The following is a 26141-nucleotide window of genomic DNA, read 5'->3' as shown; positions in this document are numbered from 1 at the left end:
CTGCGTTTTCTAAAATCCCAAATGAGTCAACATTCTGCCTTGAGTATATGTTAGATTGTCTTATAGTAGTTACTCGTACAAACATAAAGAATCCATGGCAGCTTTAAAAATGCTGAATCAGCCGAAGTAGATGGAAGACGTTTTGAATCGCTTCGAAATACTGGAAAGGTATTTACAGTTTGAGATAATGTAGTACGTGTATAGCTTCTTTAAAAAGAGAACTGGGATTTACGAGCTACGTCATAATCATTGCATTAGCCTAACATCTGCAAATAGGATCATGCTGAGGGAGTTTTTGAAGACTAGGTATATACAAAATGAAATATTTAAAAAATAAAAAAAGGAGATATGATTAGCTCAAATACAGGTATTTAGCTAGAAGACTTTGTTTGTGCGAGATTGGAACAACATAGCAACTTATATTTTTTTTTACATCTTGTTACAAAAATGTTACTTGCTACTGATGTTGACAAGGGTTCAAAGAATCATTTAGCATAGCACTATTTTTTAATCTATGGATGTTTGTTAATCCTTTATGTATTCAGTGCGTCTTTATAAATGCATTTTGCAGATGCTATGCATTATTTAGGCAATATTCATGGGCGTAGATGTTGAAAAAAAAAATATTAGGCTGACTTATTTTTATGCTGTTTGATGAGCAAGTTCATACTAAATTACTTTCAACTAAAACTTAAATTTTTTCGGTCGTGCACTGTAATGGTGAAGTAACCTTAAAATCAAAATTATGTTTACCGCTTAATTTTAAAATTCAATTCACCTTCCGTACCCTTAACTCAAATAAGAAAAAAAAACAATTTTATTATATACTTTGCCTTTGGTAGGCATCAATAATATTGAAATAATGTATATGAATTACGTAAATCCCCACAGACTTTCCAGATATATCAATAGACCTTGTAAGTATACCTTCCACCACATCGGGACTCAAAATTAAAAAGTTTTCTTCTTGCCTCTACATTCGTAGTCTCTAGGTCACCAAGATCGCATCCATTTCCAATTCTCACAAATCCTTTATAGTACTGAAATCCACTATTTTTGCATGCGTTTTCAGTTTTACTGCTATCACAAAAATGGCCAAATCCACTGGACGTAGTTTCAAGACAGCAGCCATATTTTGCTTCAACCTGTGTAGATAACGTAATCAAGACAAGAAAAAATAATGAGACAAGACCAATGATAGGAGATTGATTGAACATTTGCAGAAAGTAATTTTAGGTTTACATATTGATTTGAAATCTTACTATTTATATAATTGGACTGAAGATGAGAAAAACTAATCTAAGTTATTCGATCATGTACACGTACCCCTGAGGTTTGATTGACTTACATGCATGCATTGGAACAGCTAGCTGGGCCAAAAGAACGATACAATACGGTGAATGATATAGCTTTATGCACCATTAATAACAACTCGTATTGTAAGTCAAAAGCTTTTGATATGTTTTAAGTTTGTAACCATATTCTTACTTTTTGGTTTAGCTTCCAATGGCTTTTTAGAGGATAGCAATTTACAGATGATTTTCAGTGATCTACTGAACTATTTACCTTTAGATTTACATAACCATTCTTCATAACTTTGTGTTCCTTGGGATGTAACGTCTTCAAAAATAAGTTTTCTGCAGAAAAAAAAGGGTATATTTGATCAGTTCAAAGATTGTAGCAATTAATATATTGATGTCAATTGTCAATTGTCACTTAAACTGCCAATGTTTGGATGAAATCGACGTAAAGTATTGTTTTGGCATCATTGAATTTGCATGCATTTAAGAAGAAATAGGCATGACATGGTACGTATTGGTAACTTTTCTAAAGCCCCAAATACATCTCAAATGAGTAAACATTTATTCTTGAGAGTTTTTTAGATTGACATCTATAAGAACTTGAAGAGAAGAGAATTTCTTAAGGAGGTATCAGTCATTGATATAAGCGAATCCCTGACCTCAACCGTAAGCTACCTCAATACAAGTAAGTTCTTGTTATACATCTAATAACTATTATCAACAATAGGTCTGACCTACGTGCAAAGAAATGACCCTTCGAAATCACTGAATTAGGGACAACAATTGCTTTAATATATATTAAATGACAGCAGTTGTAAGTTATTCCGGCTTCGAACAATATGATGTTTATAAGCACGCATATGGGCCAAATGGTGAACGGCTGTCTATCTTTAGTCGATGCGCCACATAAAACGTAGATGTCTTCGGTTTGGCGAAGAATTAATGTTTTTTACGCGCAAAAAGAGTTATACCTTGACATACGGTCTGTACTTTTGATCCGAAGAAAGTCTAGCTATCTGCATTTGAAGTGCTAACTGTAATGGCAAGTAAGGAAAAATTTTGTATTCATCCGAAAACCGAGGCCTTTTTTGTCTGAATTTTACTCAAAAAGGATCTGACAGTTATATACAAGTCATGCAAAGAAAAATGAATAACTGTAGCAGAGCGGACAAGACATAAGTAATCAATAAGATAAAAAGCGAGAAACCGAAAAGAGAAGCCAAAAAAATGGGTAGAGGAACAGGCCGAAATAGCAGTGGTTGCCAGTGATAATATAAAAAACATGTTTAAGGCAATGACATAAACCTCTCTAGCTACAACATCATTTAATAATATCTATGACGGCGATAATATGCTGTGAGAAACTCTTAACATGGAAAACAATTAAAGACACTTGGATCAAACATATAGCCATTATATAGGGCAATTAAAGCACTGATAAAGAATTAAAGTCCTTACACCAATTTACATTAGGTAATTTTACAGTGGCCAATAATTTAGTTGGTTTTGGTATGTCACCTCTTACAGGTACAGTAAACGACGCTCAAGTACAGTCCTCACAACCTAAGGATAAAGGCCGTTTTTCTAATAAACAGGTAAAGCATACCCTTTTGACTGTTGCTACGTTTGGTTTTACATATCGAACCAACTTGGCGCTGTGTCTATACCATTATGCCAATGACAAAGAGCACAGCACGACAAAAATAAAAAACTGCTTCATTTGCAAACGTCGGACTTTGGGTTAATTGAAAAAAAAAAAAAAAAAAAAAAAAAAAAAAAGACTTTGGGGAGGCCAGTTCCCGTATTATCAATTTAAAAAAATGTAACATCAAAAGAGAAATTCTAGAATGACAAAAATAAACACATTTTCCGTGTTGAAATTTTATTTAAAAGACCGTTGTATTTTTTTTTTACCAGATCTTGTGTTCCAAACCCATTTCATTGTTGGCAGTCAAACCGACAGCAGCTCTGAAGATGTTTTCAATAGCAGTACGTTGTCTGGACAAAGCGTTGACAACGGGAGTACCGGGAGAGACCATGGGGGCCTTAAGCATGTAAGACAAGATGGAAAGGACACTGTGGAAAGTGCTGAACTTGGTCATCTCAGTAGTCTTGTATTGAAGACGAGTCATTAATTCGGTCATGATTACCAAATCAATAATCAAAGGAGAGGCCAAAAGAGAATCCTCACAAATGTTATACATGGAAATAGATTGACGGCCACCCATGAAGATTTCACACTCATATTCATCAAGAGCACGCTTAGAATCACCAACGGAGGGAACATACTTGATAACAACAGTGTGATCGGGATGCTCATCCTTACCGTAAAGCAAATGGTTGGAAGCAACCATATCATCAACAACAGTAGACTTGGAGATCTCCTTGGATCTGAATTGACGCTGAGAAGATAAATTCTTACCATCATTGTTACCCAAATGGTTATAAGAGGTGATTGCAATAGGCTTAATACCGGCATTGACAAGGAAATCAACGAGGGCAGACTTCATCTTAGTTTGACCAGACTTGAAATCATCACCACCAATAAAGGCCTTATGGCGCTCAGCTAATTGGATCAAACCAGGGACAAAAGTGTTTTGAGGAGAACCGTTGATGAAAGGAGCACCTTCTTCAATACAGGCGAGAGCAAAAATAGAAGATGGAGCAACCTCCTCATGAGAAGCCTCAACAGCAGCCAAAAAGTTATCAGCAGTATCGTTCACACCATCAATTAATTCAGCGAAACGTTCAGTGTTGGCAGTCCACATTACCATAACCTTATCGAGACCATTAGCAGCCTTGAAATCACGAATATCTTTACGGATTTGTTCAACATGGGCGCGCTTGTTATCACCGGGAATAAGGTTATCGGCGCGGTCTTCTTGATTGGCAGCAATGAAATCGGGGTAGTAAATAGAGGGAAGAGGGGTCATCTTGGACATTTCTTCGCTAACTTGACGTTGGAGATCGTATTCGAGAACCTTGGCACGTTCCATGGATTCGGCTAAGTTCTTACCAGAGATATCCCAACCACCAATAACCATATCAGTGGGGTTAACCATAGGCAACATTTGATTCAAAGGGACATGAACATCAGCACCTTCAGAATCGGTACCTAAACGAACAGTAGATGATTGGGTGACAGAACCGAAATAATTAGGCTTATGGACACCAGCCTTTGAACGCCAAGTGAGCTTATTCTTGTGAGCAAGAATAGAGGCAGTCAAAGTGGAACCATTGTTACCACCCCATCCGACCATCATGACACTATCATCATTGGAATTTATCAGTTAAATATACTCACACCGACAATTGATAAAATGCAAACTTACCCAACACGAGGAACAGCGCGTTCAGTCTTGAATTCATAAGTGGTTTCGGTAGGAGTAGCAACCAAAGAACCGTCAGATTCTTTAGTAACTAAAGTATTGTAGTAAGAGTACTTGCTCAAAATATGCTCATCAGTGTACTGGACATTGGGAGAGTTGACCTTGAACAAGGGAGAAGGAAGGGTACTACCAGTAGTGGTAGTGGCAAAGATATCGGCGTTGGGGGGAGACATAGTATTAAGTACTTTTTTTGGGACGATCACTGCACCGCTGATAGCCTTTGTGTGGGTTATGGGTGGAAGAAAGGAGATTTGCAAACTAACAATGACAGATGAGTATTTTTTTTCCCAATCGAACTACATATAAGCCGAACTTACCGTTTTGAAAAGAGGTGCGTTCGTAGAGAAGTCGCGCCTCAAGAAAAAATGTTTATAAAAGTGGGTAGGGTTAAAGAAGAAAAGGTAAAAGTAAATAAATAAAAAAAGCTTTTTTGAACCCTTTCAAATTGTATGTGTAACATGCAGCAAAATCACCGGAAGCCAATAGAGCATCTGGTTAAACAAAGTGTAACACCAACCCTCCGACACAATAGTAATTAGGAGGAATTTAACCAATAGAGCTGTAAGAAGCATCGAAATAATAGAAGAAATAAAAAACTATGTGTAGATTTGTGTCATGTTTATGTATTAAGAACTTGTTGATGATGAGTAAATGATAATGGTAAAAAAATAAATAAATTTTTTAGTATTGTGGTGTTGCTATAGTTCCTTGGCGTATACCCTAGAAATTCACAGATGAGATTAGAAATTTTAATAAGTTGAACGGGATAATAAAAAATAGAAATCAAAACGTGTTATCGTGTGATAGGTGTAAACCTTACCAAGGGATTTTTACTGTAAGATAGTCGAATACCACCATTGATAGAATTAGATAATAGATTGCCGTGCATTTCTTGCAACGCTAAAGTTGCATATGGAACATCCTCGAATTCAACAAAGCACATGGGACCGTTAGACTTTACTTTATAGGAAAGTCTCTTAAACCCAGGACACGAACTGAACATGGATCTCAGCTCGTCTTGGCTTGTATTCATTGGTAAATTACCAACGTACAATGTATTACAAGGTGGGTTCTGATCAATGCGGTAATATTCTGTTGGATTGTCCAAGGTAGGAGTCGAAGTGGAAGACAGAGTTAATTGGTTATCGTTGTGTGACGGTGGGGATGTTGTTTTGTAAAGTTTAGACAGTAAAAAAGGATGTTCAACAAAAGAAGAGGATGAAGAGGCCAATGAAGAAGATGATAGGGTGGTGGTTGGATAAATAGTTGAGGCTTTTTTATTACCCATTATGCCGAATTGGTCAATCAAACTTTTGGATGAATACCGACTATTATGGGGAAATGATGATGATCTAGTGCAAGTAGGTATAATATGATGATGAGGTGGTGAACAAGGTGAATTTTCACCACTATTACCATTGCTGTGTACTGAATAAAATGCTTCGTATGGAGTTTTAATTGTTTGTTGTTGTAATTCTTTTTTCGTGTGGAGATTTTTTTTAGCAAGTTCTGCTTTGAGTACACTGCCTTTTTCATGATCAATCCTTTTACCGTTTAGTATCGCTTTAGCATCCAAAGCATCTAAGCGGGTACGAAACCTTACGAATCCAATCTGTAAAATGGTCAGCATAAACAAATAAAAAGGATGATGCATATAAAAAACCTACTATCTGTTTCCGGCTGTCTTCCTCGATCACGCCCATCATGACGCTAGGAACTTTTAAGGTAGCTGCTTCAAATCCAGGAGAAAACATAAACATATTCTGAAATTCACGCTCTTGCATATTTTCAGGAAATCCAACCACAAACAGTGTAGAAATCTCTTCTGGTACCATTTTTTGAAGTATACTACTATAATTGTTGGCTATCGGATAACTGGTACTGGGCGATAACATGAAATTTTGATCGTAGTATGGATGATTCATCGGTAAAAACGAATCTGTTATTGACATGTAAAATGTAAAAGAAAACCGGCAAAAGATGCTTTCTCTCTCTCTCTCTTTTTTTTTTCTTTTCTTTATATATGAGAAAAAAAGGGGAAAACGAAAGGTGTGGCAAAAAACCAAAATAAAAAAACAAAGAAAAGACTTGAACAGGCTTTTTGTACGTCATTTTTCTCTGCCGCCAGTTTTATTTTATTTTCATATGTGACTTTTTACGAGTACATGACCATGCATAATTCACTAACAAAACTATACGAAAAATGCATCCTTGACAGAGAAATACATGACAGGAAGTGCAATCAGAATAGATATGACGGATATAACTAATAGTTTCCAAGACCCCTCTCCTTTTGTAAACATCAGATCGGATGAAAACAGGTACAAGTATGCACAACCAGGCAACAGAAAGCCTAAATTATAATATCATTAAAAATGTTACATAAAACAACAAAACAAAGTTACCCAAAATAGTAGTTGAGAATCCACCAATAACATCAAACACTTTACCAAGTGAAGTTAATGTTGCCCCAATCGAAAGTATCAGGGCAAACACACCAATAGTTACTGTATAATGCTGCTTGTTTGTTGGGTTATTTATATTGATACCAAACATCATCATGACTGATTCGCGACAAGGGTGGATACACAGTCTGATTATAATATGGTTAGAAAGAAGAAAATAGAATAAAAAGACATGAATTAGCGCTTACGGTATAGTCAACACCATAAACAATCCTAATGCCAATTTAACCAACTGAATACCTGGATCATTTTCAGGGAAATTCAAAAGAATATTTGCATGCACATGTTTACCAAAGCATAAATACGCCATGACAGCAAAGACAATATTAATGACAAACGCGATACCAATGGCAATTGAACAAGTAAGTAACCACCTGGAAGGTCTTTGATCTCTTGTACTCGAATACACACCAAATAAATTTTGTGAACAACCAAAAGCAAGACTCATAATTGCAAGTCCTTTAAACATACCCTCAGAGACAGGCACAAGTTCGAGTTCAATTTTATCAACAATGGATAAATAATATGGCACCCGGACCAACACACCAATTAACATGAGCATGAGTAGAAATACAGACATCGCAGACCATTTTGCAAATTGAGCTGTAGACCGAGACAAACTAAGAGGAAGAGTCTAGAATATACAAACATCAATATTTATAGCTCAAAAATAAGTGTTATTATGATTTTTTTTTTTTTTTAAAAAAAAAATTATTTTTACCTACACATAATAATCCGAAAGCTAAGATTACCTTGCTTCTACTTGTAAAAAAGGGTGTATTTGGAAATACAAGTGCTAATAGGCTTGGCAATGTGTCTCCAAGTACTGTTGATGATTACCTGGTCAGTTAATTTTTTTGTTTTTTTTTAAAAAAAAAAAAAGGAGGGCTGGGTGATACTTTACGGATGTAGTAGGACACAGCGGTTCCAGCTGTGTGAAAGAAAATAATAAAATTTACTATTTGAGACCCTGTACGACCAATCAATGTTTGACAGAGCGATACAAGACTACATGTTTGAGTCTTTAATCCACATAGAATGGTAATATGCATCGTCATGCAAGATATATAGGCTATCGTGACAGAAAAAAATAAACCCAGCCAAAAGCCACATAGATGTAAAGCGAGAGGCAAACCAATAATGCCAGTTCCCATCATTGCATTCACTAGATTAACAGACGCTCCCATCGTTGAGCAGTGATTTTGTTTGACGCTGGATGTGTCGACCTCATCAGCAATTGATCCATAACCAATTTTAATCCTATCTTCCGTGTTAATTGAGCTGCTGCTATCAGATGAATATCTCTTTACGTCAAAATAACTGCTTGTATTTGTTGACGACGATGCAGTATCTGTATCATATTCACTAATTATATGAGTGTAATTCATTATTAGTAAATAAATAATATATAAAGTGGGAAAAAAGAAAAAAAAAGAGAAAAAAAAGGAAAGATAAGAGATTATAAATAAAGCCATACAAGATGTTTTTTTTTGTTTATATTACCATCATCTTGTCATTCAAAACAATCAAGCAGTAGTGTATAAACCAATTAGAAGAATTGTTGCACAAAACAGGCCTCTTCCCCCACTCCCCCTTTTTTTTCTGTCTCTCTTACAGTGAATCTGACGCCAAAAGTGAATGTGTCAAAAATAAAATCCAGTTGGGCTCACCAACCAATCAGATATCACCTTCATTGATGTATGTATGAGTGTGCGGGGACAAATCCTTGTGCCCCTTGCCCTTTTTTTTTGAAAACAAAATCGATTTATAAATGGCAACTACACAATTAGTTAGACAAGCCATTGCTAAACCCTTGTCGAAAATATCCAACACAAGTGAGCAAAAGATTCTTGGGATATTAAGTACACCCAAAGTCGCCTTAAAACATCAGTTCGGTATACCCATTCCGCGATTAACAGCTCACGAACCTAATGCTGTGAACTACTGTAAAGAGCTTGCTGGCAAGGTAAAAAGGATAAACAAATAAATAGCTATGACATGTCACTTTTCGAAAAAAAATTTCACACGCTAATCACAATCATGCATACGAATAACAGTTTGAACCAAACCAATATATCACAAAAGTTACGCCGGTAGGAAACTTCTTACATTTTGATGTACATCCTACCACCTACATACAAACAACATTGGATCAAGTATCGAACGAAAAAGGCCTTTACGGAACATCTACTCGCGAAAAAGAAGAGACAGTATTGATAGATTATAGTTCACCTAATATTGCCAAACCATTTCATGCAGGTCATCTAAGAAGCACCATTTTGGGAAACTTTATAAAGCGCATCCATGATGCATGCGGATACAAGACAATCGGCATCAACTATTTAGGAGATTGGGGAAAGCAGTACGGATTATTAGCAATCGGTTTTAAATTATTTGGAGACGAAAATTCATTACTGAAAGACCCTATACATCATCTCTATGAAGTCTATGTAAAGATCAATAAGCTCGCTAAAGAAGATCCTGAGATTGATGCGCAAGCAAATGCTTATTTTAAATTAATGGAACAAGGCGATAAGGAAGCGCTTAGTCAATGGAAAAGATTTCGCGAATTAAGCATTGACTCCTACAAACATATTTATAAACGACTTAACATCAATTTTGACGTCTATTCGGGTGAATCACAAACAGAGCCTTATATTGCACAAATTTACAGCATGTTGGAAAAGTACGAATTAATTAAGGTTTCTGAAGATGGTGCATGGACTATAGATTTGGAAGAATACAAGCTTGGAAAAGCCATTATAAAACGTGCCGATGGTACTAGCCTATACATGACGCGTGATTTAGCAAGTTTAGCATTGCGCAGGGATATGTTTGGTCAGTTTAAAAAGGCTATCTATGTGGTGGGAACAGAACAAGAACTCTATCTGAAACAACTGTTTAAGATTAGTGAGTTGATATCACAACATGACAAGAAATGGCCCACAGAGCTGTACCATGCTAACTTTGGTCGTGTTTTGGGTATGTCCACTAGAAAGGGAACTGTCGTGTTTTTGCAAGATATTTTAGACACTGCTAAAGAACACATGTTGGAAAGTATTCAGGCAGGAAATCAATTAAAATTGAATGATTTGTTACAGGAAGATAGATTAGATCCCGTAGCAGAGAATTTGGGTTCATCAGCTGTGATAATTCAAGATATGGTGGCAAAACGTGTTAAAAATTACGAATTCTCTTGGGATCGAATGACGGCTGCTAAAGGATACACAGGCGTCTTTCTTCAGTACACTCATGCACGTATGTGCGGGTAAAGTTTTAATACCGGATTATTGATATTTTTATCAGGAAAAAATTAATCCAGGAATTTATATAGGATTGAACGTAATGCAAATATACCGATTAATATGAAGGCAGATACATCTTTATTACACGAAAAAGAAGCATTTGAGTTAGCATTGACCATATCGCAATTTCCTGATATTGTCCAATCATCATGTCAATCAATGGATCCTTGTGTACTTGTTCAATATCTGTTTAGACTGGCGCATGTTACTGGACAAGCTAATTCTACATTACGCGTCAAGGGAGCGGATAAAGACACGGCGGAAGCTAGACTATTGCTCTTTTGGGCTGCTAAAACTACCTTGGCGAATGGATTGAAATTAGTTGGCATTGATCCTTTAAACCGCATGTAAAAAGCTGGTCACGTATTTAAAATTAAAATGAAAATTAAACAATTCCCTTTTTCTTTACTTTTTGTAAACATGAGTGAAAAGAGAAAGAGAGACGACCATTCCGACTCGGAAGAGGAGGAAGAACGTATTCCTGTTAAAGTAAACCTTATTACCCAAGCCCTTTAACTCCAATTTTTAACACGGCTCTTGTTCACAAAAGCCTATTTCTGCTTCAAAATTGCAAGCATTCACAGTAGGTAGCAAAAAGAAAACTGCTTATCAAAAACACAAAGAAGAAACCGACTTGAAGAAGCAGGTAAAAATTACAAATCGATGAGGAAATGTGCCCATTTAATATTTTTTCTTATAGCAAGAATCTTTGGAAGCAGCTAAAGTGTATGCCGATTTCGTAGCTTCGTTTGAAGAGCCTATTCCTTACAAGCTAGGAATGACATCGTTTGTTAAATCAGGTACCTTACAACCAAGAGGTAACTTTTTTCTTTCTCTTGTTCAGTTGTATTACCTCTTTTAAACAAAACATATTGTAGATCCTACTATCGACAGTTATGATAGCCCTACAGCGTCAAAGTCGACTTTCAAGCCAATGCCTTTTGTTAGAGCAGGAGAATCTGTAACACCAACACAGCCTAAGGGTAAACAGATAGCACATCAGCCAAAATATTAATATTAATAGACAGAAAAACATTTTTAGAATATGTGAAGGATAATACACCTTCTACATCAAAGAAGCTAAAACCAATGTCGTTTATTAAAGCAGGCGAATCAGTATCACCACAATCTCGAGGTAATGTTGTTTTTCGCTTCGCCAATCCATTGACTGAACAAAAGAAAAAATTATTTCATAGATCTTGTCAGTGATAATACCTTTAAAAAATCAACCTTTAAACCCATGCCGTTTGTCAGAGCGGGAGAACCAGCTTCTGCGCCAATAACTGTCAAAAACTTGGCCGATTCCGACGACGAAGAAGATGTAATTTTTCATCACAATCGAGCACGGACCTATTTCATTAATACCATTTTTTCTAGTCATTAGCGAAGCTGAGAGAAATAAAAATGCAGAAAAAGAGAAACTTGGATTCATTTCTGGAAGAGATCAAAAAGTAGAGTTTATTTTTTTATAATCGAGATATCACAAAGGCTGACCAAAAATAAATCTTGTAGAGGACAGGAGATACGCTCGAAAGTAGAAGAAGGGGTGCCATCTACCCAAGGTAAAAGCAGCTAATCATATTCAGTATTTATGTATCTAATACTTATTCACAGTGGCAGACGATGCACTAAATGACGATAGTAATAACCCAAATTCAACCAATCTGTATGTGGGAAATATTAATCCCACCGTCACTGAAACTGGGTTGTGTCACGAATTTGCGAAATATGGAGCCATCGCATCTGTCAAAATCATGTGGCCTCGCACACAAGAGGAAAAGGATAAAGGAAATAATTGCGGGTTCGTGAGTTTTATGACAAGATACGATGCAAATGAGGCTATCAAGCATTTGGATGGAAGGGAGCTTGAAGGGTTTCCTCTTCGTGTCGGATGGGGTAAACCTGTACCGTTGCCTGCACAACCTATCTTTGGTAAGCTAAAGCAAAAGTATATTCTCGTATACACTCACAGAGTATTGACTGTTTTACAAAAAGTACTGGATAAGAAAATATCAGCCCAAAAGACTGGACTTGCCTTCAATGCACAGATTAATCCCGGTTTACCTGGTGTAGTAAGTTAAAGTATACAAGCGACCCTTTTTTAGTTGTAGTAATTTGAATTACTTAGAACTCAAGACCAAGAGCAGAAGTTCGCGTGACTAAACCTGTCGATATCAAGCTGATGCGAATTATTCACCGAACCATCGAACGAGTATTAAAATTTGGCCCACTGTTTGAAGCAGCCCTCATGGACAGAGAGAACAAAAATCCACAATTCAAATTCCTGTTCGATAATACAGTAAGAGTGTCCCTAAAATCACAATTGTTCACATATCGCTTTCTAACAATGTTTCAAGTCACCGGAGCATATTTATTACCGATGGAAGCTGTATTCGTTATCACAAGGAGATTCAAAGACACATTGGTTCGATGAGCCCTTTCAAATGTTTGAAAACGGACCTTGGTGGATACCACCAGCACTACCCTTAATCCAAGTAAGCGGAATATGCAATGCACGTTATAACAACTGTTTTAAATATTAGAATAGGATAGTGTGGATCCTTTATTCGATACGGATGATGAGTTAGGAGAGCAAGATGGCCTTGTCAAAGGGACGCTGGGTCAGATTGCAAAACAACGACTCTCTGTATTGTTACGTGAAATTAAATTTCAACGAGGAACTATTGCTCGCGCAATGGCCTTTTCAATTGATCATTCAGATGCTGCAGCAGAGGTAATTTTTGTATTTATAAATATGACGGCTCATCAATATTAACACGGGTAAGGTTGTGGATATGATTTGCAAATCTGTTGTGCTTCCAGATTCACCACTATCTGCCAAACTAGCAAGGCTCTACCTTATTTCAGATATTTTACATAACAGCAGTGTACATGTATCCAATGCCTGGAAGTACAGAAAAGAGTAAAGAGAAACACATATTAATCCATAGAAAAAGGTGGCTAATTTTATATGTATATGTTAGATTCGAATCACATCTTCCTGTGGTATTTGATCATTTTAATACAATTTACAGATCGGTCAACGCTCGTTTAAAAGCCGAACAAGTGCGAGTAAGCCAACTTTTCGACATACATTTTTATGGAAGGTGGATGAAGAAACAATAACACAATTTTTATTTTCTTTTTACAATTAGAGACATATCAGTGCGGTGATTAGTGTCTGGGAGAATTGGATGATCTTTCCAAAATACTATACCGACCAATTATCAGAGATATTTCTAAAGAAGGAAAATGGCAAACAATCACCTACAAAGGAGTCAATGGACGGTGAACTACTGGATATGGATGATGGAGAGCCTTTAGATAATAATGAAGAAATGGATGTTGATGGCGAACCTCTGGATGATGTCGATGGTGAGCCTCTGGATGATGTTGATGGTGAGCCTCTCGACGATATAGACGGGGAGCCTTTAGATGATATCGACGGTGAGCCGGTAGATTTGGATGGTGAGCCATTGGAAGAAGAAATTGTACAAAAAAGAACAGAAACAGAAAGTCTTTATACTCCAGTAAATGACATGTTTTCATAAAAAAAAAAAAATCACTTCTAAAAATAGGGTTTATAAAATAAAATCATTCTTAGTAACCGTCTTTCTTTATCACAATAAAGTTGACTTGCAATTTCATTGTCAAGTGTGTATATTTATACCCCATCTTGAATTTCGACCCTCCCCTTTTCTTCCTCTTTTTAAATAAATGCAGAAAATAAACTGTGGGGCTTGCATTAAGGCATACCGTCGATACGGAAAGCTGGACTTTTCAACGACTGAAGAAGATTACCGCAATAAATTACCAGCGTTTGGCTGTCAATGCATAAGTGCTTACTATAAAAAGGATTCGGCCATTGTCATTCCTCCTCCTATACGACATCCATGTTCTTTTTGCGACAGAACTTTTCCGACAGCCATTAAACTTTTTTATCACTCCAACAATGAGCACACCATGAATAGCTCCCATGATGATTACGATTTTTATTCTGTCGTAGGAAATAGCATTCTTGGCAATTTAGATTCATTTTATTATGATCAAGAGAAATTATACAAATTGTCAAGCTTAATTGATGCCTTACAAATGAATATCAGTAGAATCAAAAGATTAAGCACAATAGAAGAATAATTACATATTTACATTATTAATAATAATAATAAAAAAAGCTATTTAAACTTAACCAAACCGTGTTTGGCCTGCGGATTCCCAACTGATGCCAGAAGCTTCTGCGTTAAATCCTGAACCATCCAAAGCCAAAACACTTTCCGGATCAGCGTAGTAATTCGTAGGTCCATTATCAACTTTTCCCTTATTTAGCCTGCATATAAAGCAATGAATATACATATATACATATATATGTATATGAAAGGGTAATGATAGCATTCAAATGATTTAATGTCTTACCTCTTTCTTTCAGCTTCGTTTCTGAGCACCGCAGCACCAATTGTATTTTTTCGAATAATTCGTTCATTTCCTGTCGCTTCTGGATCCCCCTCGCAGTCCGCCGCATGATCGTTCAGTTCGTTTTTTGGATAATGTATATAGCATAATGGGCATTGCATTTTAATGATTTTTGGTGCATTCTAGTGTTTTTAAAAGAAAAAGAAATTAGGGAAAAAAAAACCAAACATATAATGATCCTATGTTTACATTTGGATGTAACTTTCGCCGCGAAGAAGACATGATAGACACAAATAGCTCTAAATCTTCTTCTTTTCCATCTTCATCATAAAGTTCGTGTACGACTTTTGGTTTCTGGAATGTTGGCTTACTGAAAGGCGAAGAGGATGTTTTCGGTTTACGAAGATTGGAAGGGTATTCAACTGTAGGGCTAGATAAGAGATAGGTGGGCCGTTCTGGCGATCCGCAAATTGTGGTATTCGTTTGTCGTGATGCACGTTGGATTGGCGTCTCTCTGTCCGGTGAGCTGTAAGCAGTACCCCTTGCCTGCATTGATGTTTGTTGAATTGGAGATCCTCTACCGGGTGAGCCATAAACATCACTATTTTTTCGCTTAGATGCACGTTGAAATGTGCGTTCAGGCTCTGATGATTCCTCTCGGGTTGTTCTATCTGGAGACCCAAGCATTGCAGCACTAAGTTCTGTTTGAGTTGGCCATTCGAACGAGTCACGGCGCATCTGCCTTTCTGGAGATCCACGCACTGTCGAATTGAATACCAAAGGAGAAGGCTTATCAAAGGACGTAGATCGCATCAAATTCGGCCGTTCAGGTGATTCCATAGGCCTCTTCAGTGATGCGGTTTTTAAGGGGGATGTTGCTTTTATAATCGTAGACGAACGTTTTGCTAAAGTAGAGTTTTTTAATAGAGCAGAGCGAGGAAGGGACAACTTTCGCTCCTGTGAAGCAGCGATGGCCTTTGAAAGAAGAGCGTTAGAAGCTCTTTGCTCTGCTCTGGCCTCCTGTAAAGAAGGATCAAACCATTTTTTAGGTATATGGATCGAAGAATTCTGAGAAGCGACTGGTCTATGAGGCTCCTTTGTAGAAACTGTGGTTTCGGGTTTTCCATCAATAACTCTTTTTCTAGGTAAAGAAATTTTGGTATTTAAAGTCTTTTCGAAGTTTGGTTTTGGAGTGTTGGAAGTGAAAGAGACTCCTGATTGAGTTTCTTTGATAATGGATTTAGTCATGTCACTTTGCGACCCTGGATCGTCTGGAAGGGGTTTAGAAACTTTTCCTGCTCTCAATGCTGGTATATGTCTGTTGTTTTTATATGGTGATTCATACAGACTTTTACTTGAAAAGACATCGTCGTCGTCGTCAGTGATAGTAATGACATTACTTGATTGCGGATGCTGTACAGTTGGTTTTGGATCTACCTCATCCTCCGAATCGCTGATGCAAATAAGGTTTTCCAAGTCAATAACGTCCACTTTATTGTGTGCGATGGGAGTAATTCTATTTTTCATTTCCAAGAAAGTGAGCCCGGGGCACCTGGAAGTGTAACGATGTGTGGAAAGTGCAAAACGATTCAATGAAAGAAAGGTCCCGCGATTTAACTGACAACTTCCTTTTTTATTTTATTTTTCTTCCGGTCCCTGAAATGAAGGGTAAATTGTATACATCTCATTTTTTAACGTGTTGGACAGATAGGGTATACGAGTTCTCTTGCTTTTTGCTCATTGCGGAAGTCTTTAAAACTTCCTTGTTGTTGGCCTCCATATATGGCTTCTCAACCACCATTGCCGCCATTCTTTTCAGCAACTTTGTGGGTAGATTGGCTGACGTTACACCTCGTTTAGCGTTTGTCAGAATGACCATGTTTGTTCAAAAGGGGTCCATCGTACTAAGCTGCATATTCTTTTATGTCATTTTCGAGTTCAACCGACACGTTATATTCTTATATTCTGGCGTTGTAGTATGTGGATGTTTTTTAAAACTGGCTTTTATAGCAAATAACATTGCGATCGAAAAGGATTGGGTGATGGTCATCACGGAAGGGGATACAGAGGGTATGTTAACAGTAATGAAACGAATCGATCTCTTTTGTAAAACCATGGCACCCATTATGATGGGCACATTAATGTCTTTTGGCTCTTCAATGGGGGTTATTATTATTGGTACATGGAACACTCTGTCTTTAATTGTTGAGTACCAGCTAGTGCTTCAAACATATAAAGCACATCCCAAATTAGCCTCTAAAGACACCGAATTGGGTGAGGGGACTCCGTTGATGCCTATAGAAGAACGTCGTGTTTCATTTTTGGAATATGTCAATCACCAAATATTCCCGGCGAGTCTAGCCATGGCTATGCTACATATGACAGTACTGTCATTTGGTGGCATCATGATATCGTATTTAAAAATAATTGGTTACCAGGACTGGTCCTTGGGCGTGCTCCGAGCAGTAGCGGGTATTGCGGGTCTGGCCTCTACTTGGATTTTACCTTTCTTGTCTAGCAAGATTGGTATTATCCGATCTGGCATGTGGGCTGTATGGTTTGAAGCTGGGAGTCTTACTCCCGTTGTTATCTCCTTGACCAATGCATATAGAGGATCAGTTCTTGGATCCATTATGCTTTTTGCTGGAATGTGCATCAGTAGAGTTGGGCTATGGATGTTTGATATTACGGAAACAATCCTACTACAGCAACTTGTAGACCCTGCACAACTTGGAAGTATTTCGGGTTGGCAGCATAGTATGTGCAACGTCTTCGATCTATCACAATATATCTTGACGGCAATTGTTTCGGACCCCAAGGACTTCATTATCCCAGCTACTGTCTCTTTAGGTGCTATCTTTTGCTCATCGATGTCTTACACATATTTTGTCAGAAAGGAAAGAGGCCATTTATTGCATTGGAAAAAGGGGTCTTAATGTCATTTATTTAATTTTCCACCCATATGTTACCAACTGTTCGTTTCTATATACCTTTTACATAAATAAATAATTCAGTAATTCAATTAATTAATTTCAATATGGCAGACCAACGTTGCTACTACATTAAAGAAAGTATTTTTAAGTTAGTTTATCCGAGGAGCTACCTCAAATAGTTCGCTTGGAGTGTATTAAATACTTCGGATACCTTTGATGGCTGTGAAGATGCTTATAAAACTATGTCAACAGAAGAAGTACATAATGAAGTAAGAAAAGATGTTGATCTGCTGCCATTCCTAACACCATCACTCAAATGCGCTATCATTGGTAACAAAGAAATAGCCGAATGGCTGAAGATATCACCATCATGTAAATGCTATCAAATATGTTTACCGCATTTGTGTTTCCCAAATTATAATTTTAAAATGAAAGGTTTCGAAATAGCGACCAAAAGTTTCCCGACATGCTGGTTCCACATGTGAGAGTACAAATATATTTTCGTGTTCCAAGGCTCAGTTCTGTCAGACGGAAAGAAGTTTTTTTTTCTCTTTTCTTGAGCATATTCAGCCTTTTTTCCAACAAGAAACCAAAAAAAAAATATGGGAGACTACTATGACTACTCACAGCATAGTTATTGCATCACATTTGGTAAGCGCGAGTAATAAAACCAACCCAACCGATACTTACCAAAAACAGGTTTCGATCAGGAACGAGTTTATGTCGATTGCTTTTATAGCGACTACAAGGAAGAAAGCACAGGATACTTTATGCAGTAAGTGCACACACAAAGACAAACGCTTTACAGCGATGAAAAAACCACCACACACACACAGAATCCCTTGTTGATTCAATTTTTAAAAAACCAACAGGTCGTTGGAAGCTTCAATTTTGTATAATGTTTCTACTGGTGAGTTTTGGTTCAAGGATGATGATGCTAAATTGAGAAAAGAATCCAAAGATATCTATTATCAGAAAAATGTCTTTACAAAACTCTATGATATATATTTAAAGAGGAAGGAAAATTCCTTTTACCAATACGATATGCATGATGATATTGTGATCGGTGCTATAGGCTATTTTGTACAGAAGCAAGTAAACTATTACCAGTTACACAAGATGGGCGGAGCAAATACATCTTCTTGTCTGCTTCCGCATTTTGCGTTGTTCCTGCCCACCAGCTGGGACGATGAAATAAGAGAAGAGCTTCTTCGTCCAGTATTCATCCAAAACAAAATACTCACCGAAAACGATCACAAGCAAAGATTATTGTTTTTCACCCAACTCGAAACGAATTTTCGGTATATGCAGTCCAAAGCTGACAAAGAAAATGAGAGGATGAACACAGAAATCAAAAATGGAAAACAGTATATTATGTACGGACTCAAATTTAATGACGATAGTCTCGCGGTAAACTTGGATTTATTTTCGGCGCATTACCCTTCAACTGAAGCAATCGACGATAGTTTTGTCGCAAACTCGTTAAATTTTGCGCTCTTTACTGTCCCTCTCGACACTAACATACAAAGTGGTTTAGAATTATGCTTAGAAACCCGAGGATTCAATTTGAAAGATCCAAAAACCAGAAAAATAGTCACTCTATTGACTAAGCAATATAAGAAACAAGAGGTTTTATAATTGTTGTTTGACCATCAAAGTAAATAACTAACTTGTTTTTTTTAAACAACTACCCATTAGCTTACTTCGTCCAGAAATGGATATGAGAGTGACGATATACATGAATACCAGCCTTTTAAACAACTGCATATCAATCCTAAACAATGTGAACTGAATGCCGATGAAAACACCCGTATCCAATCCATCACTATGAAAGATATACATCAAGACTTATTTCACCTGCTAGAAACAACGTTTTTGAATCAGATCAAAGAGCTAGTTGCAACCCACGGTGCAAAAACACGTACAGGAATAATAACCTTACTAAATATCGATGAACGTTTGATCAAACGTTTTGATTTCAAATACAGCTCCTATGTTGCATGGATGGTATTCAACTGGCTGAAGAGATTTCTCAATGCTGCTACATCTGAGAATCGATGTCTAACAACTTTTGGAAAGGGTTTACACCCCAGCTTTAAATTATTTTGGACTACTATTTTAAAAGGAAACAGGATTTTGATTAAAGATACAATCCAACTGTCCACAAAGAATATACCTCCATCCGTTATTTCAGCAAACAGAATAGGGTGTCTCAGTGGACCATCCATTTCTATGTTTGATCATTCTAAACCGAATTATATTATCAATATAGGTAACTCTCATCAATGAATGGTAAATAATTTGACTATCTCTGACTGATCATGTTACGCAATTGCCATACAAATAGCTGTATCCGAAAACTCTGTTAAATACGCGTACTCAGCTACTGGCACCAACGAATGTGTTGAGAAATGCAGTGATTATAGCGAGTGGTAAGCACGATACTGTTGCATAAATGGAGAGAGAGTGCTAAAAAAATAAAATAGCGATATGCATGCTATAAATTCTTTTTTTATCCAGCCTAACATGTACCTAAAAGCACTTCTCCGGATTACGGACAGGTAAAACTTCCATATACAAAAACTAGGTGTGCTAGAAACTAAAATGTAAACTTGATTTAGGTTGAAGTTATTTATGGACAAAAACTTTAAAGAGTTTCTAGACGACAAGCTTGATCTTTTCAGTAACAAGTCTGTAAAAGTAATCTGTTTACGGATCAAGACATGTCTTCCCCAATTAGCCGATTTTTTTTCAAAGAAGTCCAAAGAGCAATCGAAACCACAAAAGTTCGTTGTTTTACAGCAAAATAAGTATAGACAGCTTTTCTTGATGATGTACTTTGCTTATCTCGACAAAACTGTGACGGAACAAGCGACCCAATGTTTTGGAAACGGATGGACGAAGCATAATGTTGGTACCACTTTATCCGTTGAAAAGCGGGTACTCGATGAAATTATTGGCTCTAGAAAAACTCTTCAAAAGCTCCTGGTGGGAAGCGGTATGCTTCGGGAAGACGAAAAAAACATAAAGGCTGTCATCATTACTCAGGGCGAAGGGCTTTTGCCTGCAATCCAAGAACAAGTTGGTTTAAATCTCGCTCTAAAGTCGCATTATGTGTTAGCTCAGCTAAGTACAGATTATATACAGATTTCCTTGCATCAAGTTGTAAAGATTTCATCTCCCAAGGAAAGCGCAGCTGCGGTTGTTATTCAAGATGAGATAATTCAAATTGAAGACGTAAACGACGCTTTAAGCAGACATGTGTGGAAGTGTATTGAATCCGGTAATCAAATTGAATACTGCTCTATACATAACAAGGCTGGATCACATAAAACTTTTTCGCCTAAAAACTACGCAAATGTTTTAATGGTATTGAAGCAGCATATAATTAAAACTGTAGGTGTAAAAGCATCCTTTTAATGAAAATGACCTAATATTTTTTTTGTTTAGCTCTCCTCTAACTTTAAAATCTCAAGCATGGACGATAAAACAAAGATAATGCTAGGAGAAGAATGTGGATGCAGTATTCATGTAACAGCTCGTAACATTATAGAGATGGGAGTCAAATCCGTCCTCCAAAAAATGACTACGAAAATTGCTGCCTCACTTACGAATATCAATTTGTTTGGCAAATATGAAGTCAATTTTGTATTTATAATGGGCGACATATTCAATCTTGAGCGCAATCCCATTATGCATACTATCTATCGGCGATTACTACAAGAAGCTTACAATGAAAGTATTGCAATGAAGGGAAAAGACGCGTCAGGATTTATTATACAGAAAGATATATTTCAATTATTGCAACCCATCAAAGCCAAGAAGCCGTTTATGTACGACAGTTTTACGATTGGAAGTCTATATCTTACTGCAAGAGAAACATACGGCATGTACGTTAGTAGTTTTACCGAAAAAGATCGCCTTTCCTATGATCCTCAGCTCTGCGATGTGGACACGAAGGGTGCTCATGGAGAGGATTCCAACATGACTATGATTGTACTCCAAAAAGGACAATGTATTCCGAACACTGGGCTAGACATAGATTTGGATCTAATTTTTAAAAAAAGCTCAGAGTATAAATACGGCGATAAAAGAAACTTAGTGCTAGGTTTGGTCAAAGAGTTACTTATTGGAAAAAAAAAGTGATGAAACTAATAGATTTTGTTGTTGTTGTAGAACTGGTTAGATTGAGAGGCTTAGGTGAAATGACACTCAAAGATCGTGTCTATCTGGACGACTATAGCTATGACAACGTAGCGTCCCTTGCGGTTCTATGTGATGCAAGAATTTTTGTTTCGCCGATTCGTTTAGAAATCCAATCGATCAATCACAACTCCTCTTTGCGATTTTCAGTACGTATGATTGGGGATGGAGGTGAATATGAAAATCACGACAAATGTATTTTCACTCGGGAGCAATTATCAATGGCCTACTTTTAACTATGAATAAAAAGTTTTGACATTTACATGGTAATTTATTGATGAAAATTATTTTTTATTTAAGAAGAGGTATCTTTATGATCTCCACTTAGCAAACGATGAAATTCAGAATGAGATTGATCCATTTCAAAAAGCATTTGACGTGCTTGTTCGTCAGTGATTTCATCACTTGCTTTCATCGAATGTAAGGTGATTAACCATTGACGCACTTTTTGCTTTCCTTCAAAATCGGCTGTTAATCCAGGTACGTTGTTCAGTGACTGAATCAAATCTGCAAGGATCGGGTGTAGTTCGTCCACTGCGTATCTGTTTAATCGCAGTGTATCCATCAATGTAATAAAATGCTACCCACAAAGAAAAGTTATTAAAATGTGTAACACGCCAAAAAAAATAACTAAAAGAAAAAACTAACCAAGACACTCTCGGCAATGTACTTTGCGGATTTTCCAACGTCATTCTTATTATCACCAATAGCATGTTCGTATGTGGCAGGCACACCAATTTTGAATCGATTTACAGCTGCAGGACAAGAGAGCTATACACTTTTATGAGTCCCCCCCTCCCGGGGGAAATAAAAAAAACCCCACCTTTCTCCAATTTCTTACCTTGTAGTCATCCATAAATGTTTCCAAATCGGTGATGGCATCAGACAAAAAATTCATGGTGGTTTTGTATTTTGCAATGAGGTTAGCACATTGAGGTGTGTATCTGAAAAGATTTCAACAAGTAAGTACAAGTGTTATGCATGCCATCCCAAACCTACTCGTCTGCTGTGATAGAATCACGAATAAAGGCTTTTTCCAAATGTTCCATTAAAACAATAATCGAATATAAATCAGCCATGTTATCGTATTTGTCTCTCTCCTTGTTGTTTGTAAATAGCTTTACTTCCTATACATTGAGTGTTAAATCTCTTTGACGCTTTTTTTTTTTTTTTTTTTTTTTTTTTTTGTAGTTGAAAAATACTTCATCCTGATTTAATCCTATGAAGGTAGGTTAGGGGACATACAAAGCGTAAAGAATCAGGATAGTTACCCTGAGTTTTGGTAAAGTAGTTGGGTGCATACTGAGGCACTTGTGAATTGGTTGGAGATTCCATACTTAAAAGGATAGAAATAGCAATTGAGAAAGAGAGAGAGGAACAGGACGAGCTGGGTTGTAATTTAGCACGCTTCACACATAAAAAAGGTCATGCAGATAGCTTTTATTTTTCTTTAAAAAAAGGTTCATTCTGAGTATGATGCAAAAAATTAAAGTAGCCTTGATCCTTGCGTAGCATTAGATCAAGACTATTATGAGAGGTTTATCTGTTTCTTTAAGCTATAAAATGATCACAATCATTTAAACACCTGAAACGGCACTATGCGTTCTTTTCATTGGCTCACAGCCACTGATTGGAGAAAAAAAAAAAAAGAAACTCCCCTGTATTGAGATTGCCCCTACGAGTGTAAATTTTAATTTTTTTAACCTTTTTTTTATTACACTATACTTTATATACCATGAATAGCCCTCTCGGTGGAATGAGAGGCCAGAACAATGGCATGAGTCTCCAAGAGCAACAAACTATTAAAATGATGCAAGGTGTTATGGAATCCTGTGTTGCAAAGACTGCCATGTCAGGCGTAGCAGGTAAAAGAGAAAAAAAATGGCACCTTACACAGTACGACTTTATATTAAACATGCCCCCCTTTTTTAATAATGTGCTTTAGGTTTTGGTATGGGTGCAGCATTCGGTTTATTCATGTCATCATTCGAGTATGCAGGCCCCGTCATGCATGAAGAGCTTGTAAAGCAAACAACAAAACAACAAATTAAGCACGCCTTCAAGGATATGGGAACTCGATCCCTCTCCATGGCAAAGAATTTCGGTAAAGTTGGCATGATCTATGCAGGATCTGAGTGCTGTATTGAATCGGTAAGTTTGATGGACAAAAAAAAAAGATAAAACGATGGAAGATTAACTCGAGAGTTGCTAGTACCGTGCAAAGAATGATTTATATAACAGTGTAGTAGCTGGTGCCTTCACAGGTGGTCTTTTAGCTGCTAAGGCTGGCCCTCAAGCAATGTTACTCGGTGCTGGTGGTTTTGCTGCCTTTTCACTGGCCATTGATTGGTATATGCACCGTGATTAGACTATAAACAAAAAAGAAAGTGTAAAGTATATAAATTCCAACCATAGAAATAATAATAAAAAAATCAGATGGAAACTCTTTCTTTTTTTTTTTTTTTTTTTTTTTTATTAAAAGGAAAAAAAAAGGGGGGGAAGGGTGTCCAAGTGTATAATAATCTTCAATCAAGATTCCAACTCTTTGCAGACAGCCAAAAGAGCTTTGGCTACCAACTCGAAATCGGAGACATCATTGTAGACTTGAGCGCTAAGACGTGTATACCAATGTCCGTTGTGCTTATAAACAGGCGCCATACAATCATGATCATACAACATCTTATCGATAAATACTTGAACGACAGCATCATCAGAAATAGTTGGATTGGTTAATGGGATTCTGACGTTCACCATAGAGACGGTCAAGGATCTTTCGGGATTCTCCATGACTTCGGTACCTAGTACTTTGGCAGCAGCCTCACCGCCTTCGACGGCTAAATCATGGGTATATTTCATAATGACATCTTCACCTCCCAATGATTTTCGATAATCCATTGCTATACAACATCGTCAGTCTCGAGTAGTATTCCTTTTAGGTTTTTTTTTTTATGAAATTTACCAGCATTGACACACATAAAATTCGTAAAATCAGAAGTTCCAGGCCACACAAACTCGTCCTGAAAGGTACTTGTTTTGTCAGAGACATCACTATGATCTGCATAGGCAGAATTAATGATAGCAGGATGGATCAAGCGCTGATTTCTGAAGGGAACGTAAAGGATGGCACATCCTCGAGGAGCAAAAAGCCATTTATGACAATTGGTGATGAAAAAATCGGGATCGGTTTCATGCAAGTTCAATGGTATTTGTCCTGTAAGCATGTTAATTTAGTACACACAATTTACCCGCCCCCATAAGTTTTGCTGGAATTTTTTTTATATGTACCTAATGCATGGGCACCATCCACTAAACTCAATATATTGTGCTCACGGACTAATTTAATGGCAGATTCAAAAGGGAAACGAACGGCTGGTACGGAACTAATGGCATCCATAAAGCAAAGCTTGATTTCTCCATCGTTTTTGCTATTCTCCTTTTCAATGGTGTCCTTGATTTTATCCAGTACTTCACCGTCACTCATAGGATAGGCCAAGTCAATCTTTATCAATTTCACGTTCTCTGAGTTTTTGACAAATTTGATGGTGCTTTCCACCGAATTATATGCTGTATTAAACTTTACAAAAAAACCGGAAATGAAATGAGAATTCATACTAGGACGGTGTGTTTTTTTTCTTTCTTTCCCACGGGAGGGTTTAGTAGTACTTACGTAGATAACTTTGTCTCCAGCAGCTAAAGGTAGACTTCGAGCTACAGTGTTGATACCTGTCATGGCATTAAATACAAATACGAGCTCTTGGGGATCGACATGAACGAGCTCTGCCAAAGTTTCCTTATTTTTCTGTAATTCAGGAAACATTTCACGTCTTAGCCAGCGATCGGGATTGACTTCTGATTTCAGACGTAGGTCTTGCATGACAGGAACAAGTGCCTTGGGAATGGAGCCGTATGAGCCATGGTTTAGCGAAGTATACTTTGGATCAAATAGAAACTGAGACCGAATGTTTCTTCCTAATTCTGGAGCCATTTCTGATTTTACACAAACAAGGTAAAAAAAGGAAATGCAGATAGCGGATTTCAAATGGAATATCATCTTTTTTTTTTTTTGTGTAATGAAGGCCTACAGCCGAAAAGCTTTAGTAAAAAGAAAAAGTTCCATCGTTTAGAGAGATTATAT

General features: G+C 37.0%; 14 protein-coding genes across 14 annotated transcripts; 7 read left to right on the top strand and 7 right to left on the bottom strand.

Annotated features, from left to right (window-relative positions):
* Nucleotides 1-905: 905 nt before the first annotated feature.
* On the bottom strand, nt 906-1217 carry EV154DRAFT_503219 (uncharacterized protein; the record flags this gene model as incomplete). The annotated part of the gene is made up of 1 exon (XM_051600893.1): nt 906-1217. The coding sequence occupies one exon, from the start codon at nt 1215-1217 to the stop codon at nt 906-908; it is 312 nt and encodes a 103-aa protein (XP_051459508.1).
* Nucleotides 1218-3141: 1924 nt separating this feature from the next.
* Nucleotides 3142-5146, bottom strand: EV154DRAFT_165499 (uncharacterized protein). Its single transcript, XM_051594179.1, has 3 exons — nt 5008-5146; nt 4634-4948; nt 3142-4568 (listed from the first exon to the last, which is right to left on the bottom strand). Exons 2-3 carry the CDS (start codon nt 4861-4863, stop codon nt 3212-3214), a joined length of 1587 nt encoding a protein of 528 aa, XP_051459507.1. The 5' UTR covers nt 4864-4948; nt 5008-5146; the 3' UTR covers nt 3142-3211.
* Nucleotides 5147-5483: 337 nt separating this feature from the next.
* EV154DRAFT_417569 (uncharacterized protein) lies at nt 5484-6525 on the bottom strand (the record flags this gene model as incomplete). The annotated part of the gene is made up of 2 exons (XM_051595797.1): nt 5484-6302; nt 6358-6525. 2 exons carry the CDS (start codon nt 6523-6525, stop codon nt 5484-5486), a joined length of 987 nt encoding a protein of 328 aa, XP_051459506.1.
* A 254-nt stretch (nt 6526-6779) lies between these two features.
* Nucleotides 6780-8745, bottom strand: EV154DRAFT_503213 (transmembrane amino acid transporter protein-domain-containing protein). The gene is made up of 6 exons (XM_051600892.1): nt 8633-8745; nt 8060-8520; nt 7881-7981; nt 7344-7789; nt 7096-7283; nt 6780-7043 (listed from the first exon to the last, which is right to left on the bottom strand). The coding sequence occupies exons 2-6, from the start codon at nt 8340-8342 to the stop codon at nt 6883-6885; spliced, it is 1179 nt and encodes a 392-aa protein (XP_051459505.1). The 5' UTR covers nt 8343-8520; nt 8633-8745; the 3' UTR covers nt 6780-6882.
* Nucleotides 8746-10866, top strand: EV154DRAFT_503212 (arginyl-tRNA synthetase). Its single transcript, XM_051600891.1, has 3 exons — nt 8746-9121; nt 9213-10423; nt 10490-10866. The coding sequence occupies exons 1-3, from the start codon at nt 8927-8929 to the stop codon at nt 10809-10811; spliced, it is 1728 nt and encodes a 575-aa protein (XP_051459504.1). The 5' UTR covers nt 8746-8926; the 3' UTR covers nt 10812-10866.
* A 14-nt stretch (nt 10867-10880) lies between these two features.
* On the top strand, nt 10881-12541 carry EV154DRAFT_417544 (uncharacterized protein; the record flags this gene model as incomplete). The annotated part of the gene is made up of 7 exons (XM_051595793.1): nt 10881-10943; nt 11011-11106; nt 11161-11303; nt 11640-11781; nt 11838-11911; nt 11973-12022; nt 12081-12541. 7 exons carry the CDS (start codon nt 10881-10883, stop codon nt 12539-12541), a joined length of 1029 nt encoding a protein of 342 aa, XP_051459503.1.
* A 363-nt stretch (nt 12542-12904) lies between these two features.
* EV154DRAFT_537239 (uncharacterized protein) lies at nt 12905-14011 on the top strand (the record flags this gene model as incomplete). The annotated part of the gene is made up of 5 exons (XM_051604195.1): nt 12905-12955; nt 13009-13194; nt 13247-13383; nt 13445-13532; nt 13616-14011. 5 exons carry the CDS (start codon nt 12905-12907, stop codon nt 14009-14011), a joined length of 858 nt encoding a protein of 285 aa, XP_051459502.1.
* A 166-nt stretch (nt 14012-14177) lies between these two features.
* EV154DRAFT_479756 (uncharacterized protein) lies at nt 14178-14597 on the top strand (the record flags this gene model as incomplete). The annotated part of the gene is made up of 1 exon (XM_051598282.1): nt 14178-14597. The coding sequence occupies one exon, from the start codon at nt 14178-14180 to the stop codon at nt 14595-14597; it is 420 nt and encodes a 139-aa protein (XP_051459501.1).
* On the bottom strand, nt 14451-16484 carry EV154DRAFT_503206 (uncharacterized protein). The gene is made up of 3 exons (XM_051600890.1): nt 15120-16484; nt 14874-15052; nt 14451-14787 (listed from the first exon to the last, which is right to left on the bottom strand). The coding sequence occupies exons 1-3, from the start codon at nt 16395-16397 to the stop codon at nt 14646-14648; spliced, it is 1599 nt and encodes a 532-aa protein (XP_051459500.1). The 5' UTR covers nt 16398-16484; the 3' UTR covers nt 14451-14645.
* On the top strand, nt 16485-17900 carry EV154DRAFT_503205 (Ferroporti-1). Its single transcript, XM_051600889.1, has one exon. It carries the CDS (start codon nt 16532-16534, stop codon nt 17804-17806), a length of 1275 nt encoding a protein of 424 aa, XP_051459499.1. The 5' UTR covers nt 16485-16531; the 3' UTR covers nt 17807-17900.
* A 437-nt stretch (nt 17901-18337) lies between these two features.
* On the top strand, nt 18338-22273 carry EV154DRAFT_601200 (uncharacterized protein). The gene is made up of 9 exons (XM_051607218.1): nt 18338-18454; nt 18503-18578; nt 18676-19432; nt 19502-20075; nt 20151-20235; nt 20290-20364; nt 20425-21199; nt 21254-21911; nt 21980-22273. The coding sequence occupies exons 1-9, from the start codon at nt 18406-18408 to the stop codon at nt 22240-22242; spliced, it is 3312 nt and encodes a 1103-aa protein (XP_051459498.1). The 5' UTR covers nt 18338-18405; the 3' UTR covers nt 22243-22273.
* On the bottom strand, nt 22257-23405 carry EV154DRAFT_503200 (vacuolar protein sorting-associated). Its single transcript, XM_051600888.1, has 5 exons — nt 23209-23405; nt 23006-23133; nt 22848-22950; nt 22655-22777; nt 22257-22586 (listed from the first exon to the last, which is right to left on the bottom strand). Exons 2-5 carry the CDS (start codon nt 23083-23085, stop codon nt 22302-22304), a joined length of 591 nt encoding a protein of 196 aa, XP_051459497.1. The 5' UTR covers nt 23086-23133; nt 23209-23405; the 3' UTR covers nt 22257-22301.
* Nucleotides 23406-23691: 286 nt separating this feature from the next.
* Nucleotides 23692-24560, top strand: EV154DRAFT_601198 (putative mitochondrial import inner membrane translocase subunit). The gene is made up of 3 exons (XM_051607217.1): nt 23692-23871; nt 23952-24157; nt 24219-24560. The coding sequence occupies exons 1-3, from the start codon at nt 23742-23744 to the stop codon at nt 24372-24374; spliced, it is 492 nt and encodes a 163-aa protein (XP_051459496.1). The 5' UTR covers nt 23692-23741; the 3' UTR covers nt 24375-24560.
* EV154DRAFT_561761 (pyridoxal phosphate-dependent transferase) lies at nt 24536-25991 on the bottom strand (the record flags this gene model as incomplete). Its single annotated transcript, XM_051605694.1, has 4 exons — nt 24536-24903; nt 24966-25217; nt 25292-25580; nt 25674-25991. The coding sequence occupies 4 exons, from the start codon at nt 25989-25991 to the stop codon at nt 24536-24538; spliced, it is 1227 nt and encodes a 408-aa protein (XP_051459495.1).
* Nucleotides 25992-26141: the final 150 nt, after the last annotated feature.

This window comes from Mucor mucedo (genome assembly GCF_025094135.1).
Source record: "Mucor mucedo strain NRRL 3635 chromosome Unknown EV154scaffold_28, whole genome shotgun sequence".
Classification (NCBI taxonomy): domain Eukaryota; kingdom Fungi; phylum Mucoromycota; class Mucoromycetes; order Mucorales; family Mucoraceae; genus Mucor; species Mucor mucedo.
Note: the sequence above shows the minus strand (reverse complement) of the source record. Positions and strands in the feature narration are given on the sequence as shown.

Bases quoted from the DNA above. Each gene is read 5' to 3' on its own strand.
- EV154DRAFT_165499 (XM_051594179.1), bottom strand. From the start codon at position 4,863: ATGTCTCCCCCCAACGCCGATATCTTTGCCACTACCACTACTGGTAGT. The intron at 4,569-4,633 runs GTAAGTTTGCAT...CAATGATGATAG, and splicing joins CGCGCTGTTCCTCGTGTTGG to TGTCATGATGGTCGGATGGG.
- EV154DRAFT_503213 (XM_051600892.1), bottom strand. From the start codon at position 8,342: ATGGGAGCGTCTGTTAATCTAGTGAATGCAATGATGGGAACTGGCATT. The intron at 7,982-8,059 runs GTAAAGTATCAC...AATCATCAACAG, and splicing joins CGCTGTGTCCTACTACATCC to TACTTGGAGACACATTGCCA. The intron at 7,790-7,880 runs GTAGGTAAAAAT...TGTATATTCTAG, and splicing joins TAGCTTTCGGATTATTATGT to ACTCTTCCTCTTAGTTTGTC.
- EV154DRAFT_503212 (XM_051600891.1), top strand. From the start codon at position 8,927: ATGGCAACTACACAATTAGTTAGACAAGCCATTGCTAAACCCTTGTCG. The intron at 9,122-9,212 runs GTAAAAAGGATA...TACGAATAACAG, and splicing joins GTAAAGAGCTTGCTGGCAAG to TTTGAACCAAACCAATATAT. The intron at 10,424-10,489 runs GTAAAGTTTTAA...GAATTTATATAG, and splicing joins ACTCATGCACGTATGTGCGG to GATTGAACGTAATGCAAATA.
- EV154DRAFT_503206 (XM_051600890.1), bottom strand. From the start codon at position 16,397: ATGAAAAATAGAATTACTCCCATCGCACACAATAAAGTGGACGTTATT. The intron at 15,053-15,119 runs GTAAACATAGGA...TAAAAACACTAG, and splicing joins GGCGAAAGTTACATCCAAAT to AATGCACCAAAAATCATTAA. The intron at 14,788-14,873 runs GTAAGACATTAA...CTTTATATGCAG, and splicing joins AACGAAGCTGAAAGAAAGAG to GCTAAATAAGGGAAAAGTTG.
- EV154DRAFT_503205 (XM_051600889.1), top strand. From the start codon at position 16,532: ATGAAGGGTAAATTGTATACATCTCATTTTTTAACGTGTTGGACAGAT.
- EV154DRAFT_601200 (XM_051607218.1), top strand. From the start codon at position 18,406: ATGGGAGACTACTATGACTACTCACAGCATAGTTATTGCATCACATTT. The intron at 18,455-18,502 runs GTAAGCGCGAGT...TACCAAAAACAG, and splicing joins TAGTTATTGCATCACATTTG to GTTTCGATCAGGAACGAGTT. The intron at 19,433-19,501 runs GTTTTATAATTG...ACTACCCATTAG, and splicing joins AGCAATATAAGAAACAAGAG to CTTACTTCGTCCAGAAATGG.
- EV154DRAFT_503200 (XM_051600888.1), bottom strand. From the start codon at position 23,085: ATGGCTGATTTATATTCGATTATTGTTTTAATGGAACATTTGGAAAAA. The intron at 22,951-23,005 runs GTAGGTTTGGGA...AAATCTTTTCAG, and splicing joins GATTCTATCACAGCAGACGA to ATACACACCTCAATGTGCTA. The intron at 22,587-22,654 runs GTTAGTTTTTTC...CTTTGTGGGTAG, and splicing joins ACATTGCCGAGAGTGTCTTG to CATTTTATTACATTGATGGA.
- EV154DRAFT_601198 (XM_051607217.1), top strand. From the start codon at position 23,742: ATGAATAGCCCTCTCGGTGGAATGAGAGGCCAGAACAATGGCATGAGT. The intron at 23,872-23,951 runs GTAAAAGAGAAA...AATGTGCTTTAG, and splicing joins TGCCATGTCAGGCGTAGCAG to GTTTTGGTATGGGTGCAGCA. The intron at 24,158-24,218 runs GTAAGTTTGATG...GAGAGTTGCTAG, and splicing joins CTGAGTGCTGTATTGAATCG to TACCGTGCAAAGAATGATTT.